The 17,874-nt window shown below is 45.4% G+C and overlaps 1 protein-coding gene across 3 annotated transcripts in view; it reads left to right on the forward strand.

Moving 5' to 3' along the window:
* Positions 1–13,962, forward strand: part of LOC126998404 (anoctamin-8-like) — a 157,807-nt gene extending 143,845 nt beyond the window's left edge. For 2 of the 3 annotated variants that reach the window (XM_050860039.1, XM_050860040.1), the window contains exons 15-19: positions 1,591–1,788; positions 3,239–3,370; positions 5,795–5,964; positions 9,884–9,934; positions 10,302–13,962. In XM_050860039.1, the coding sequence (XP_050715996.1) occupies positions 1,591–1,788; positions 3,239–3,370; positions 5,795–5,964; positions 9,884–9,934; positions 10,302–11,268 (1,518 nt within the window). In that variant the 3' untranslated portion in view covers positions 11,269–13,962. The remainder of the gene's footprint in view (positions 1–1,590; positions 1,789–3,238; positions 3,371–5,794; positions 5,965–9,883; positions 9,935–10,301) is intronic. The other variant, XM_050860041.1, reaches the window with a different exon arrangement.
* The last annotated feature ends 3,912 nt before the right edge of the window (positions 13,963–17,874 follow it).

The raw sequence follows: 17,874 nt of genomic DNA on the forward strand, positions 1-17,874 counted from the left end.
TACAAAGATAGATAGAGATAGATAGACAAAATTATACTGATGGATAGATACATACAAATTGATAGACAGATAGATACAAAGATAGTTAGAGACAGATAGACAAAATTATACTGATACATAGATACATACAAATTGAGAGATAGATATAACTAGATAGATAGATAAACCGGCCGATAGATAACGATAAAAAAATTAATATGCAAATGGGAAAAGACAGAAAACAGACAGACAAGAAAACAAACAGACAGATAAACGCAGATAAACACTAAAGTAGATAGACAGACATAGGCCTACAGAGGGGACAGACAGACAGACAGACAGACAGACAGAGGTAATATAAATAGTTCAATCATCGCTTTTCCTTTCCCTCACACACTTGGTCTGCGTTCACAAATGTCGGCGATCTATTCTGTTTGCTCGCGTCGTCCCTCGCCTTTATTCTCTTTACGGCCCGCAGCACATTCACTTTTATCCCCGACGCATTTACATTCTTTCTCCTTCTGTTTATCTATCTGTCTATCTAGCAATTTATCTATCAATGTCGTTTCTAGCTCTTTCTGGGTGCCATCGTTTTCCTCTCTTTTTTTTTTCATTTTAGGCTACGTACATTTTTTTCTATCTATCTTTCTATTTATCTATCTATCTGTTTATCTATCTGTCTGTCTATCTATTTATCTATCAATGTCGTTTCTAGCTCTTTCTGGGTGCTATCGTTTTCCTCTCTTTTTTTTCATTTTAGGCTTCGTACATTTTTATCTATCTATCTATCTATCTATCTATCTATCTATCTATCTATTTATCTGTCTGTCTGTCTGTCTGTATATTTATCTCTCTTCTAGCCTTTTTTGTCTTCGTTTTTTCTGGGGGGTTTTTCGTATTTAGGCGAAGTATATTTTTTTACATTTTTATTCTCTCTCTCTCTCTCTCTCTCTCTCTCTCTCTCTCTCTCTCTCTCTCTCTCTCTCTCTCTCTCTCTCTCTCTCCCATTCATTAACACAGCTACACACGTCCCTTTTTCCCCTTGCAGAACTTTCCCCTTCCCCCTTCGCCCCTCACAACACAAACAGCACCAAACTAAAAAACACCTATACTTCATATTTATTCCTCTACATCATATTAAGCCAGTCCCCACCTCCTCCTTCTCCTCTTCCTACAACAGACATCTACCAACAAACTTACTACTAACTCAATCTCTTACTAAACCCGATCTTACAAATCTCCCTTTCTCTTCTCCTTCACCCCTTTGGTCACCCTCACCCTCTCTGGTCCATATTCTTCAGCGTTTCGGAATCAACGGTGCCAGATTATCGTACTCAGAGCATCACATATACCGTTTTCTATTATCGTACTCAGAGCATCGTATTTACCGGTTTCTAACTCATAAGTATTGCCAAGAAACACCAGTAATTAACCATTTTAACGATAACTACATATGATACTTCCTTCCCTCCATCCTTCCCTTACGAAACCCCACCATACAAGTCACTCCCTCGCATCTCTTTCCCCCAATCCTCTATCTCTTCTTCTTTGCCTCGGTCCACATCTCATTATCATCATCTCCCTCACCATTCCTTCCTTCCTTCCTTCCAGTACGACGGCACCTTCGAGGACTACCTGGAGATGTTCATTCAGTTCGGTTACGTCACTCTCTTCTCGTCCGCCTTCCCGCTGGCCGCCACCTGCGCCTTCCTCAACAACCTCATCGAGATCCGCTCCGACGCCTTCAAGTTGTGCTGCGTCTTCCAACGACCTTTCGGCAACCGCGCACAGAGCATCGGCGTGTGGCAGGTGAGTGGTAGGGGAAGGGAAAAGAAGGGAAGGGAAGGAAAGGGAAGGGAAGGGAATAGGTGGGAAGGGAAGGGAAGGGAAATAGAGTGAGGTAAAAAGTAAAGTAAAGGAAAGGAAGGGAAAGGAAAGGGAAGGAAAGGAAAAGAAGGGACAGGAAGGTTAGGGCAGGTGACCGGGAAAGGAAGGAAAGGGAAGAGAAGGGAAGGGAAGGGAAAGGGAGGCAAGAGAACGGAAAGTAAGGAAAGTGAAGGGAAGAGAACGGAAGGGAAGGGAAGGGAAGGGAAGGGAAAGGAAGGGAAGGGAAGGGTAGGGTAGGGTAGGGGAAGGATAGGGAAGTGAAGGGAAGGGAAGGAAAAGAAAGGGAAGGGAAGATAAGGGATGAAAGAAAGGGAAGGGTAGGTTAAGTTAGGTAGGGTAGGGAAGGAGGTAGGGAAGGGAAGGAAGAGAAGGAGAAGGAGAAGAGAGAGAGAGAGAGAGAGAGAGAGAGAGAGAGAGAGAGAGAGAGAGAGAGAGAGAGAGAGAGAGAGAGAGAGAGAGAGAGAGAGAGAGAGAGAGAGAGAGAGAGAGAGAGAGAGAGAGAGAGAGAGAGAGAGAGAGAGAAAGAGAGGGGGGGGGGGGGAATTGCCTGCGCCGTTAGATGGATTAGGTATGGGAGGGAGTCGAGGTGTGTTTTGCGTTTGTCTATATGTAAAATGTTCTCAATAATAATAATTGGTGGTTTATTGTGAGTATGGAGCCATAGACTGAAATTACACGAACAAATCTAAATATAACAATGACAGTGTGTGTGTGTGTGTGTGTGTGTGTGTGTGTGTGTGTGTGTGTGTGTGTGTGTGTGTGTGTGTGTGTGTGTGTGTGTGTGTGTTAAATTAAGCAAGTTTCGCGTATATTTTCCTCCTTTCCTATCTTCCTATCTTCACATTCATCGTCCATTACTCTTTCCCTCTCTCTTCTCTCCTTCCCTACCTACATACATCACTCATTCACTCTCTCCACTCCTCTCCTACCTACATCCATCACTCTTGCTGTCTCTCTCCCCTCTCTCAATCTCCTTCCCCGCCTCCACCCCTACCCTCATGCCTCCCTTAACCCCTCCTTTTCCCTATATCCTTCCATACCTATATCCTTCTCTCCACTTTCTTTCCCCATCCTCCAACCCTCCCTCCCTGCCTCCCTCATCCCCTCCTTCTTCTGCAAACTTCCTTACCTATATCCTTCTCTCTCCTCTCTTTCCCCACCATTTACCCCCTCCTTCTCTGCCTCCTTCAATCCCTTCTTCTTCTCCCTGCATCCTTTCCTGCCTATATCCATCTCTCTCCTCTCCTTCCCTTTCTCCCTCAACCCCTCCTTCGTAAAACCTTTCCTATAATACCTACATCCATCTCCCTCCTGGTCTTCCCCCCCACCCCTCCTTCCTTGCTTCCCTAATCCCCTCTTCTTCTCCCTACAGGACGCCATGGAGCTGATGGGCGTGCTGGGAATCATCGTAAACTGTATTCTGATCGGCCTCTCCGGACAGGTGCACCGAATGTTCCCTCACATGTCCACCGCCCAGACCATTGTGCTCATCGTGGTGTTGGAGGTGGGTGTGGAGGCGGGGAGGCTGGGGGTGGGGTGGGGGTGGAGCGGGTGGTAGGGGTGGTGGAAGGATTTTACGTAGGCAAGATGAAAGGTTTGTTATTTTGGAGGAAGGGTGCGGGAGTGTGTGTGGGGGGGGAGGTGGGGGGAGGTGGGGGGAGGGGGGAAGGGGGGGGGCGGACCTTGCTGTGAGGGGATATGGGGATGATGTGGTATGGTGTGTTTGTGTTCCTTTGTTGTTTCGTGTGTTTTGTTTCGTGTGCTTTGTTTTGTGTATGTTTGTGTTGTGTATGGGGGAGGGGGTGTTGTTTTGTGTGTGTGTGTGTGTGTGTGTGTGTGTGTGTGTGTGTGTGTGTGTGTGTGTGTGTGTGTGTGTGTGTGTGTGTGTGTGTGTGTTTTCTTGTTTCATGTTCTTTTTAGGTATCTGTGTGTATTTAGTGTGACGTGCGCTGTGAGTTTTCATGAGTTCTTGTATATTTCTGTGTTTCTTTTATCCGTATGAGATGCTTGTACGCCTTTTCTTTCTAGTGTGTGTTTCCTGTATGTTTCTGAGAGTTTTATGCACTGTTTCATCTTGTTTTCATTGCGTGTGTTTTGAAAGTCGTTTATAATCTTCATCTAATTTAATTGTTAAGTACAGGGTAATATCTTCAAACACACAGTAGGCAGCAACTCATAAAACTAAGCAAGAACGGTACAGCTCACATTGCAAAGGGGATGAAAGTCGAACAATGAAATGGACAATGAAGAGGATGAGAGTCAAAGCCCAAGCTGGTGATGAGCAATGAACAGTCTCTTATGTGCTGCCAGCGTTGCCAAACTGTCGTACTCTGAACATTGCATTTATCATTTTTAGGCTCCATGACTGTCGTAACCCCACAAATAACGATAGAAATTTAAAGTTATTGTTAAAACAGTTAAATATTGATGGTTTTCGTTCTATTTTGCTACAGGTATCGGTCAGAAACAACGAAAATGCAATGCGATGAGTACGATAATTTGGCAACGCTGTGTGCTGCCCTTGACCCCACAGCACATAATGATCGCCCAGGCTGGTGGTGAACATTGAATAATCTCTAATTAACTGCTCCTCTTCGCCCTAAAGCACATTATAATCTCCCAAGTTGGTGGTGAACAATGAACAACAATCTCTCAACACCTCCCCTCGGCCCCACAGCATATAATGATCGCATAAGCTGGTGGTGAACATTGATATCTCTCTTAACTGTTCCTCTTGGCCCCACAGCACATTATAATCTCCCAAGTTGGTGGTGAACAATGAACAATTTCTTAACCCCTCCCTCGGCCCCACAGCACATCATGATCGCATAAGCTGGTGGTGAACATTGATATCTCTCTTAACTGTTCCTCTTGGCCCCACAGCACATTATAATCTCCCAAGTTGGTGGTGAACAATGAACAATTTCTTAACCCCTCCCTCGGCCCCACAGCACATCATGATCGCATAAGCTGGTGGTGAACATTGATATCTCTCTTAACTGTTCCTCTTGGCCCCACAGCACATTATAATCTCCCAAGTTGGTGGTAAACAATGAACATCTCTCTTAACTGTTCCTCTTGGCCCCACAGCACATAATGATCGCATAAGCTGGTGATGAACATTGATATCTCTCTTAACTGTTCCTCTTGGCCCCACAGCACATTATAATCTCCCAAGTTGGTGGTGAACAATGAACAATTTCTTAACCCCTCCCTCGGCCCCACAGCACATCATGATCGCTTAAGCTGGTGATAAACATTGATATCTCTCTTAACTGTTCCTCGGCCCCACAGCACATTATAATCTCCCAAGTTGGTGGTAAACAATGAACAATTTCTTAACCCCTCCCTCGGCCCCACAGCACATCATGATCGCTTAAGCTGGTGATAAACATTGATATCTCTCTTAACTGTTCCTCTTGGCCCCTGAGCACATCAAGATCGCCCAAACTGGTAGTGAACATTGACATCTCTTTAATCTGCTCCCCTTCGCCAAACACCATATTGTGATCGCCCAAGCTGGTGGTGAACATTGATATCTCTCTTAACTGTTCCTCTTGGCCCCAGAGCACATCAAGATCGCCCAAACTGGTAGTGAACATTGACATCTCTTTAATCTGCTCTCCTTCGCATAACACCATATTGTGATCGTCCAAGCTGGTGGTGAACACTGATGTCTCCCTTAACCCGGTAGCAGCGATGAGCCAAATTTGTGGCTTTACCGTGTAGCAGCGACGGGCCAAATTTTCGCCATGATATAAACCCCCCAAAATAGATGATGCATAAACTGATCACAAATGCGTTGATATATATTATGGAATGGTTTGCGTGAGTGATGATTTTTTTCCTCATTTTTCTCGCTAAGAGGGGCCTTTAAGAAACATGATCCCCGCAGTAACTGGGTTAACTGTTCCTCTTGGCCCCACAGCACATCATGATCGCCCTCAAGTACGGGATCAGCTACGCCATCCCGGACATCCCCGAGTGGGTGGCGACGGAGATGGCCAAGGTGGAGTTTCAGCGGCGCGAGGCTCTCCGGAGACTGTCCACCTCGAACTCCCCACCCACCCGCGAAGACTCCCAGCCCCCCTCCCCCAGGTGAGTGTGTGTGTGTGTGTGTGTGTGTGTGTGTGTGTGTGTGTGTGTGTGTGTGTGTGTGTGTGTGTGTGTGTTACTGTCTGTCTGTCTGGTATCTACCAAATTTCCAGGTGTTTTGTTTATAGTTTATTTAAAAGTGTTTCTAGCTAATAAAATCTTGGTGTGTTGCTAGTTGCTGTTTAATATATTTTGAGGTGTGTCGCTAGTGATTAAGAAATATCCAGATGTGTTGTTAGCGCATTTCTTGTTGGTGAGTTACTTAGATTGCAATATGTATAGCAAGTTGCTATATCCCCGAGTGTGTTGCTAGATGCCCAGATGAGCTTCTACAGGTGTTTTGCTAGTAATTAAATCTCCAGGTGTTGCGATCTAGCTGAGTCTGTAATGGGGAATGAATGTACCGTGAAGTGAATGAGTGAGTTTGAAATTTTAATTGGATAAAATTAGAGCACTAGTACTCCATACAACATTCAGGTGATCTATTCAATATATCCTTAAGTCTGCTTTAAAATATGATTAACTTAATATTCAGGCCAATAAAAAGACTGGAGAGCATGCCTAATTAATGTTCATTCCAGCACAGTTCCACCCCACGGCCACAGCCACCATCTCCTCCTCCTCCACCTGTGCACTTCTCGTCACTTTCCACCTCCTCACACAGCACACCTTTACATTTCCCTCCCACACATAACAACCCAACCAATAGTCGCCTCTTTAATCCCTCCCATCGCCTTCCCCACCTACACCCATCCAAATGTACCCTCCCCACACCTGTTACCCTCCCACTCTCCGAATAAGAGTGTTGATGTCATCTTGCTATATTTGACATAAATTAGACATCATCTTGATTATAAAGAACAGTTCTGTTAATATTATAAAATAGATAAAGATGTTACAATCTGTGCAAAGGAGGATGACGAAAATGAGTCATAGGTTGAGAAAGTTGCCACACATGGATAAGTTTAACTTTTAAATTTGCATTCTGCAGAAAGTTCAAGGGTGCGAAGACTTGGCTGGAGGAGTGTAATAAAGGTGATGTCAGTAAGGTTCTGTTAATAAGAGAGCAGGGTAAAAGGTAAAGTTGGGTGCATATGTTATAGCTGCGCGTGGCTAGGGTGCTCATCTCCGAACCGTTGACCCTTTGGGTCTGTGCAGTAGTGAGTAAGAACCCACTAGTAACTGGTTTGCCACAGTTTTCTTCCCCCAGGTAAAGGACGTAGTAATGGGTTTGAGTTAGATAAATTCAGATTCAACAAAGACACAGGTGAGAACTGGTTTACTATCAAAGTGGTGGATGAGTGAACAGGCTTGGCAGTCATATGGTCTTGTAAATCCCTTATGTCCTCATGTTTACCTTTACGTTCCGCAACCACATCCGCCTCTTTCCTCCTTACCAACCTTCATCGCTCACACCTTTCACATCCACAAATGTCATTTCTGATCCTTCCCAAAGTCACCCCATTACTTCCCCTGCTCCCTTCTTCCCTACCCACACCCGCCCAAGCCTTCCCCAGCTACTACTGTCAAACATATCCTCTCTCAAGCCACCTGTTTTCTCTCCCCAACCCTCTTCCCACCTATAGCCACCCACACCTTCCCCAAAAGCAACTATTCCTCCCACTTTCTTTCCCATCAACACTAGTCCATACCTATGCCCCCACATCCACTTATATTTCCTTTCCCACCTTCGTCCCCCTCTAATTGTTTCCTCTCTCCCAACCTCTTACCCACCAACAGTAATCCATACCTTCCCCAACCACAACCTTCCCTATTCCCCCTTTCTTCCCCACTTACACATGTTCACACGTATGCTCCCCACATCCACTTTATATATTCTCGTTTCCCACCCTCGTCCCCACCTACACATGTTCACACCTATCCTCGCCACATCCACTTCTATTCTCCTTTCCCACCCTCTTCTCTAGCCACACATGCCCACACCTACGCTCCCTACATCCATTTATTTATATTCTCCTTTCCCGCCCTCGTCCCCACCCACACATATCCACATTTATGCTCCTATCATCCACTTATGTTCCTTTCCTACTCTCGTCCCCCCACCCATATATCCACACCTATGCTCCCCACATCCACTTCTATTCTCCTGACCCAGTTACTCCACTCCTCCACATCTTTCTTGCGTCATCGTCCCTCCTCTGACCCACTCACTCGCAGGACACGCTTCTTCTCTCACTTCTTTTTCCACTCTTGCATTCCAATACTGTATTTCCTTTCGTCCGCAGCACCAAAACACTTCACCTTCAGCACACCTCATAATGCCCACCGAATCGCGTAGCCCCAGCAGTAATAGTAATAGCAATAAGGGTGGTGTTCTACGTGAGTTTACTTAAAAGGTAGCCCAATCTTTTTTTTTCATCTTTCGTTGTCACTTTTTTCGATTTACACTTTTCTCCCCTCCATCTTGTCTCTATAATCCAAGTCGTTCTAGCTATACGCAAAACAAGTTGCCATCGGTATGAAGGTCACTGCCGTCTCTCCATCTTGTAGTACTTGACCCATGTATTTTGAAGCCTTTGTTTCCAGCTACTAAACATGTGTCCACGTTGTCCTTGCATTGCGCCCCTCAGTACCTCCTCTGCTCCGAGTAGGCGCCACCCTTCCCGTATCTATTTTTTTTTATTTATTTATTGCTAATGCATTTCAATTGTTTACTAATCCTTTTGGCTTTGGGCCTCCATCGGTACACACACACACACACACACACACACACACACACACACACACACACACACACACACACACACACACACACACACACACACACACACACACACACACACACACACACACACACACACACACACACACACACACACACACACACACACACGGGCCTGTGTTGCAGGGTCTACATACGTACATACATACATACATACATACATACACACACATACACATACACATACCCACCCACCCACCCACACACACACACACACACAACCACGGACCTGTGTTGCAGGGTCTACACACACACACACACACACACACACACACACACACACACACACACACACACACACACACACACACACACACACACGGGCCTGTGTTGCAGGGTCTGCTTTAATTAGACAACACCGTCGCATCATAAAATATTATTCGACACCCGCCGCCAGCCATTACTTCATGTTTACACTAACCACGCTCACCTGAATTACTCTGTATTTTGATGCCGAGGCTTACACGCTGTAGTTGTGTGTCCCGTGCAGCCCACGTACTGTAGCCCGTAGCTCCCCGAGGACTGGAACACGTTGAGTCTGTAGCGTATACTTATTGCTCTCTCTCTCTCTCTCTCTCTCTCTCTCTCTCTCTCTCTCTCTCTCTCTCTCTCTCTCTCTCTCTCTCTCTCTCTCTCTCTCTCTCTCTCTCTCTCTCTCTCTCTCTCTCTCTCTCTCTCTCTCTCTCTCTCTCTCTCTCTCTCTCTCTCTCTCTCTCTCTCTCTCTCTCTCTATATATATATATATATATATATATATATATATATATATATATATATATATATATATATATATATATATATATATATATATATATATATATATATATATATATATATATATATATATATATATATATATATATATATGTATATATATATATATATATATATATATATATATATATATATATATATATATATATATATATATATATATATATATATTCTCTATCGCTTATACGATGTATCATCACTTTCACAGCCTGGTTATTTATAGGACAAAGCATGTAATACATTTTATAATGTTTTATTAATGCATGTCGAGGAATTTTAGTGAACCTTGATAAACTTTTTGAATCAGCAGCTTCATGAATTTTTATCTTAGCTGTTTGGTATGTTGTAGCTTTAAAATGCCTGACTTTATTTTATGGGTAATACAAACTGTTTTATAATTTGCAGCCAATCGACAAAACGAAGCAGACCGAGCAGCTTCGCCAAAAATATTCCATGGTAAATCTAATGTTTTGTGCAAAAAAGGAGTTTTCAATGTTTTTTCTTGTTCAATGCAACAAATACGCTCAGATCAACAAACTTTATGTCGTGGGTCAGTACGCCACACCACCTCACTCACTACCGCAGCCACACACACACACCACCCCGCCACACCACCTCCTCTTTACCCCACACATCTCTCCTCACCCTCTGTACAGCCCGAACTCCTCCTCATCACCCCTCTCAGCCTCTGTGCCCGCCAGGACCGCACCCGTGAGGCGCACACACACACACACACACACACACACACACACACCTGCCTAGTGGAGTGTTGTGTTGTGAGGTATCATGGCCTCGTTTGACCCATCGTCTCTCCCTTCTCCAGTAAGTACCTGTTTGGCCACTCGCTGTCGTCGACGGAGTACGTGGACCGAAGCGTTCAGACCGACGTGATATACTACCGCCGACGCTCCTTCAAGACCTCCCCGACCAGCACTATTGACGAGGACGAGGTGCTGTCGCCCTCAGATTCCGACAGCAAACGGGAGAGTCTTAGCGAGAGCGGCGAGCACGACGAGCTGAAAGACGACGACCCGACACGAGCGTCGGTGAGGCTGGGGCGGAGTGTGTCTGCGTGCGAGCGCGCGCGGCAACGGGTGCCTCGCGTCAACAGGATCAGGAACCAAGAAAGCTACGAGTCCAACGATTCCGAGGAGGACGCCGTGCCCAAGGCCTTCGACAGCCTGCCCATGTTGTCAGCACCCGCCACTGTCGACAAGAAGAACAGGTTATTCAGGTTTTCCCCCGAGAACGAGAGCGCCCTGGGCCAGATGAAACCCAGATCCAGACTCCTGGAGAGACCCGAGTTCGCTCAGTTCTCGTCACGGTCAGCTGAGTGTGTTGCTGACCCCTCCCTGCACAGCCGCTACACTGACGACTCCACAGGTCACATCAGCGAAGAGGGCACGCCGGAGGACAGCCTAGCCAGCAGGACGCCCACGCCCTCCAGCGAAGACCAAACCAAGCTGGCCACCAGCACCCCGCCCACGCCGCAGGCCGAGGCGGCATCGCTGCCCACTCCCACTACCATGGAGCGCAAGGAGTTGCCTGCGCCGCGTAAGAAACCCCAAATGAAGTTCCTGAAGCGAGCTCAGAGTCTTTCTTATGTGTTTAAGAGAAACACAAAGCCGCCCGACAAGAGGAAGAAAATCATAGCAGACGACTTTGCGGCGCTAATGGCCCCGGGGGAGGCACAAGGAGAGATGTCGCTGGTGCCCCTCGAGAAGCTGGTGGCCATCGACGACATCCAGATGCAGCCGTCGCTCTCCAGCTACAACGTGTACACGGAGTGATCTGCACCACTGTTCCTCACTCTACCAAGTTTCAGACATCCCACCCACCCTCCCCTTAGCCTTCCCTGCCTCGCCCCCTCCCACTCCCCACCCGCCCTCCACCTCGCCCTCACCCTGGCCCCTCACTGTCCCTAGCACCAAAGTAAGTAAACCACGTAGTCAGCCACATTCTCAGTGTTTGGTGACGACAGGACGTGTACGTGCGAATGGCAGAGGGTTGTAACAGTCACTTAGAACAGAGCGGTAGGAAGAAGACGAGTCATCTTAGCATAGTGAATGTTTTACTGGCATATCGAAGCGTTGAGTCGGAGGAGACCGACGTACTGGCGACAAGCTGCTGACGACAGAGGGAGTGGGGCTGAGACGTGCCTGTGCGGGGGTGTACCTGTGCTGGGAGTGCGTGCGTGTGCGTGTGCGTGTGCGTGCGTCCACCCCGGGCCTCGGTACATGCATTAGCGTAAAAACATGATTAAGCTCCTCCGTGTCGCTCTGTCAATAATGCCTTAATAATGGACTTTTGTTGCTAGGTGGTTGTTAGATCGTGTTACCATAGCGTAGAGGCGCGGCTCAGGTTAACGCATTACACGTGCAAGTGACTTTTTTGTATTCTTCAAGGTTCTCGCGGCGTCACAGGTGCACGCTAATGGCTGGGGGCGTGGAGGGCGCGTCGTGCCGGACCCTCGACAGCGAAGGTCCTCTTGATGCACCGCTACGGGCCATGACATCGATCCACCTTCCTCTAGACTCATGAATTAATAGCCTTTCACGTGCGATAGGTTTTCTCTCCTCTCCCTAATCCACTCTTCTTGACTCTACTAAAAAAGAGAAAGGAAGACGAAAGGAAAGAAAGGGAAGGTTAATTGAAGGGAGAAAAGGGAGAAGGGGAGGAGGATTAAAGTAAGGACACTGAAGAGAGAAAAGGTAGAACGGGAGGAGGGGTTGAGTAGAGGAGAGAACTGAGAATGAAGGAGGAAGAGAAGGGAGGCAGAGGAGAGAGGTATTATGAGTTTAGTGTAAGGTGCTGCGATACTCTTGCCCCGGAATCTACATCAAGAGGCCTCCGTTTGTCTGTCTGTCTGTATGCGTCTGGCGGAGTGGTGGTGTTCGTCGCCCGAGAGAGAGCAAGAGAGAGAGAGAAAGAGAGAGAGAGAGAGAGAAAGAGAGAGAGAGAAAGAGAGAGAGAGAGAACCAACCGTGATCCAGCCTGCTTCTGCTTGCTAACGTCGTGTGCATGTGCGTGTATGTGCGTGTGCGTGTGCATGTGCGTGTGCGTGCGTGTGTGTGAGTGTGTGTAAGAGCGTTAGTGAGGAAGCTTTACGTGTGATAGAAGTGATATAGATGAGGAAGAGCTAAGACAAACTAGTTGAATACTTCATGTGCTCGTCGAACTTTTCGCCACAAATTCCTTCCTTTCACCCGCGAACGTAGCCGCCGGAGCAGGAGTCACGTGTGGAGGAGTCTTGCATGTCCTCGTAGGCCTAAGCCAGTTACCAGACGCCTAACCAACACTCGGCAAGCTCCAGATGTCTGTAGCCTAAAAAAAAAAACTCGCTATGCACTTCACCTCATCATAACGATCCTGGCTTTTTTTTTCAGTTGTTGATTTAGTTACTCCTTCTGCCCACAATAGCTGCTGCGTCAGTCAGTTAGTCAGTTTAGTCAGTCAGTCAGTCAGTCACCAGAGGCTTATTTTTTCTCACTCACGTTAAGAAAGTATAATGAGGCAAAGACTCTCCCAGCGACAGTTATTGATGTTAATATTTTCATAGTTTCCGTTCGTCATTTCTAGGAGCAAGGTGTTTCAGAGAGGAAAAGAGAAGTGAATAGCTACGTAATAACATCGTGTCAGCTACAATAACAAAATGAAGAACGTACGCAAGGGGATAATTGCACGAGAGTATCAAGCCTTTAAAAGAACGAGGATTTAAGTATTACCATTGTCTTTATATTCATTTACTACTGTTCAAAGTTACACAACAAGTCTTTCTCTTTAACTTTGTCTCCGTTTTCCATTGAATTTGCCTGTTTGTTGTGGCCGTGAGAGTAGCCACACACACACACACACACATACACACACACACACACACACACACACACACACACACACACACACACACACACACGAGGTAACTCTTCATCCCACGTTCACACAAGGGCGGCGGCTTCCAACTGTTAATATGATAAAAAGACAAACCAACCAACAAACAAACACACAACCGTTATCCTTATTCCCCCGGGCAGCAAGATCCTCTCCTGTCCTGTTACCATTGTTGTTTGATTCCGTACGAAGGTCTTTAATCCTTTGTTTTGCTCTCCTCCCATGCGATCCGAATCCTTGCAACACTCTCTCGGTGATGCTCTTTTGTCTTTCCCGATGTGGAGTAAGAGGATCGGATTCTAAATGCACACATGTTTAGTCTTGCACAGGAGGAGTAGGAGGTGGAGGTGAGAGGGACGAAGAGGAGGAGGAGGAGGAGGAGGAAGAGGAGGAGGATATTAGGAGGAGGAGGAGGAGTACAATGAGGTGTGCAAAGGGTGAGTCAAATAATGGGAGTGAACTGGAACCGTTTCGTTCATTTTATCGATTTCATTACCATGTGAATACACTGTGAAGTCATACACATGAATATTGTTAACTGAAAACTATAAAAATAAACACTAAAAAAATGAATAAAAAATAAATTACGATATGTCGAGTGTAATTGTTTTCCTTCTTCTGTGTCTCTGTGATGATGATGATGATGATGATAGCGTTGATGAAGATATAAATAATAAGTGGTAATAATGGTCCTCTTCTAATACGGTAAGACCCATCACACCCCACTCCTCTCACCCCTCCCGATCCCTCACCTCACCCTATGACACCCCATCCCATGACACCCCATCACACCTAACCCACCCCATAGATATAATGTGTGGTAATAATGTTCCTCTCGTAATACAACAAGGTCCATCACACCCCACCCCACCCCTATCACCCCTCTCTATCGTACCTTACCCCTACCCCCTATGACACCCCATCCCATGACACCCCATCACATCTAACCCATTCCATAGATATAATAAGTGGAAAAAAATGTCCTTCTCGTAATACAAAAAGGTCCATCACACCCCACCCCTCTCACCCTTCCCTATCGTACCTTACCCCTACCCCCTATGACACCCCATCCTATGACTGCCCATCACACCTAACCCATCTCATAGATATAATATGTGGTAATATTCCTCTCGTAATACCAGGTCCATCACACCCCACCCCTCTCACCCTTCCCTATTATACCTTACCCCTACTCCACCCAATGACACCCCATCCCATGACACCCCAGCACACCTAACCCATTCCATAGATATAATAAGTGGTAATAATGTCCTCGTAATACAACAATGTCCATCACACCCCACTCCTCTCACCCTCCGCTTTTGTACCTTACCCCTACTCCACCCCATGACACCCCATCACATCCAACCCATCCCCAATATCATCCCCACCACACCCAACCAGTCCCAACAGTAACCCCACCCCATGACACCCCACCAATCGCACTCACCCTACCCCAAACAACAACCCCACCCCACCCAATCACATCTAACCCATTCCTAATATCAACCCCACCACACCCAACCAGTCCCAAAACAGTAACCCCACCCCATGACACCCCACCAATCGCACTCACCCCACCCCAAACAACAACCTAACCCCACTCTTCACCCCATGACCTCATCCACACTTACCCCAGCCATCGTCCTCTCTGCTCCTGTCCAACTTCACTCAGGAAAACAGAAACACAAACAGAGACAGAGTGAGACGGGAAATCAGATAGACAAACAGACATAGATAGACTGACAGACGCTGCAGGACCGCCCCACCCTCATTAGCATCCAATTAACGCCTCATTAAAACTATTCATTGGCAGCATTAACCGTGCAAACAAAGAACGCGGGGCTCATTCAACGACCTCCGAGGACAAACAAACAGCGTGATAGAAACATCGCTGGGCTATTAACAGGGACAGGCGGCTACAATGAGGCTTCGACCCCGCCTTTCCCGCCGTGTTTCCCTCGCCTTACCCTTCCCCTATGATGACAATGAAAGGCGCTACAATGAGAGGCTTCCATCCCCGCCTTTCCTTCGTGTTACCCTCGCCTTCCCCTTCCCCTATGATGACAATGAAGGGCGCTACAATGAGAGGCTTCCATCCCCGCCTTTCCTTCGTGTTACCTTCGCCTTCCCCTTCCCCTGTGATGACAATGAAGAGCGCAACAATGAGAGGCTTCGACCCCGCTTTTCCTTCATGTTACCCTCGCCTTCCCCTTCCCCTATAATGAGAGAGAAGGCCCGCTACAATGAGACGAAGAGCAACACATAATTGGAGTTGACAGACTATAAAACATCAATCACTGACGATGCTAGAGGTGGACTTCTTATTCAGTATTAATAAATTAGGCCAAATCTGTGGTTTTCCTCAACAAACCCATATATTTTGTTACCATAAGAATATAGAATCATACCTTTCCTTATTTATTTAGTGTAACAGTTACTTTTTATTTATAAGGGGAAAACAATGAGCAATTATCTTGCGTCCCTATAATTTGGTGCTTACACAGAGTGCCATCAGAAGGACATACCCAGCCCCGCAACGACCATATGTGGATGACCTAAAATGGACAATGAGTGATTTCCATATTTTCAGGCCAAGAGATAGTTAGGAAAGTGAACAAGGAAAATGCCTACCTAATATATGAACTCTGAATTAAAAGAAACAAGAGTATAAAAGGAACACAAATTAGACACAGAACAGCTAAAGAGTACACGAGAAACACAAAGAGACAGGACAGCTATAAAGAGTATACGAGAAACAAGCTATAAGGACAGAACAGCTTAAGAGTATACGAGAAACACAAGCTATAAGGACAGAACAGCTTAAGATTATACGAGAAACACAAGCTATAAGGAGAGAACAGCTTAAGAGTATACAAGTAACACAAGCTATAAGGACAGAACAGCTTAAGAGTATACAAGTAACACAAGCTATAAGGACAGAACAGCTTAAGAGTATACGAGAAACACAAGCTATTAGGACAGAACAGCTTAAGAGTATACAAGAAACACAAGCTATAAGGAGAGAACAGCTTAAGAGTATACAAGAAATACAAGCTATAAGGACAGAACAGCTTAAGAGTATACAAGAAACACAAGCTATAAGGACAGAACAGCTTAAGAGTATACAAGAAGCACAAGCTATAAGGACAGAACAGCTTAAGAGTATACGAGAAACACAAGCTATTAGGACAGAACAGCTTAAGAGTATACGAGAAACACAAGCTATAAGGACAGAACAGCTTAAGAGTATACAAGTAACACAAGCTATAAGGACAGAACAGCTTAAGAGTATACGAGAAACACAAGCTATTAGGACAGAACAGCTTAAGAGTATACGAGAAACACAAGCTATAAGGACAGAACAGCTTAAGAGTATACGAGAAACACAAGCTATAAGGACAGAACAGCTTAAGAGTATACAAGAAACACAAGCTATAAGGACAGAACAGCTTAAGAGTATACGAGAAACACAAGCTATTAGGACAGAACAGCTTAAGAGTATACGAGAAACACAAGCTATAAGGACAGAACAGCTTAAGAGTATACAAGAAACACAAGCTATAAGGACAGAACAGCTTAAGAGTATACGAGAAACACAAGCTATAAGGACAGAACAGCTTAAGAGTATACAAGAAACACAAGCTATAAGGACAGAACAGCTTAAGAGTATACAAGAAACACAAGCTTTTAGGACAGAACAGCTTAAGAGTATACGAGAAACACAAGCTATAAGGACAGAACAGCTTAAGAGTATACAAGAAACACAAGCTATAAGGACAGAACAGCTTAAGAGTATACGAGAAACACAAGCTATTAGGACAGAACAGCTTAAGAGTATACGAGAAACACAAGCTATAAGGACAGAACAGCTTAAGAGTATACGAGAAACATAAGCTATAAGGACAGAACAGCTTAAGAGTATACGAGAAACATAAGCTATTAGGACAGAACAGCTTAAGAGTATACGAGAAACACAAGCTATTAGGACAGAACAGCTTAAGAGTATACAAGAAACACAAGCTATAAGGACAGAACAGCTTAAGAGTATACGAGAAACATAAGCTATTAGGACAGAACAGCTTAAGAGTATACGAGAAACACAAGCTATTAGGACAGAACAGCTTAAGAGTATACAAGAAACACAAGCTATAAGGACAGAACAGCTTAAGAGTATACAAGAAACACAAGCTATAAGGACAGAACAGCTTAAGAGTATACAAGAAACACAAGCTATAAGGACAGAACAGCTTAAGAGTATACAAGAAACACAAGCTAAAGGGACAGAAAAGCTTAAGATTATACGAGAAACACAAGCTATAAGGACAGAACAGCTTGGGACTATACGAGACACACAAACTAAGGAGAGAGAAAAGCTAAAGAGAATACGAGAAACACAAAGCAAAGAAACAGAACTAAGAGAAGTATTCGAGAAGACACAAAGGAACGATACAAGAAACAGCTAAAGAATAAAAGCGTGAAGACAAACAAGAAAACCAATGCAAGTC

The sequence above is a fragment of the Eriocheir sinensis genome, chromosome 14 (assembly GCF_024679095.1).
Source record: "Eriocheir sinensis breed Jianghai 21 chromosome 14, ASM2467909v1, whole genome shotgun sequence".
NCBI lineage: Eukaryota > Metazoa > Arthropoda > Malacostraca > Decapoda > Varunidae > Eriocheir > Eriocheir sinensis.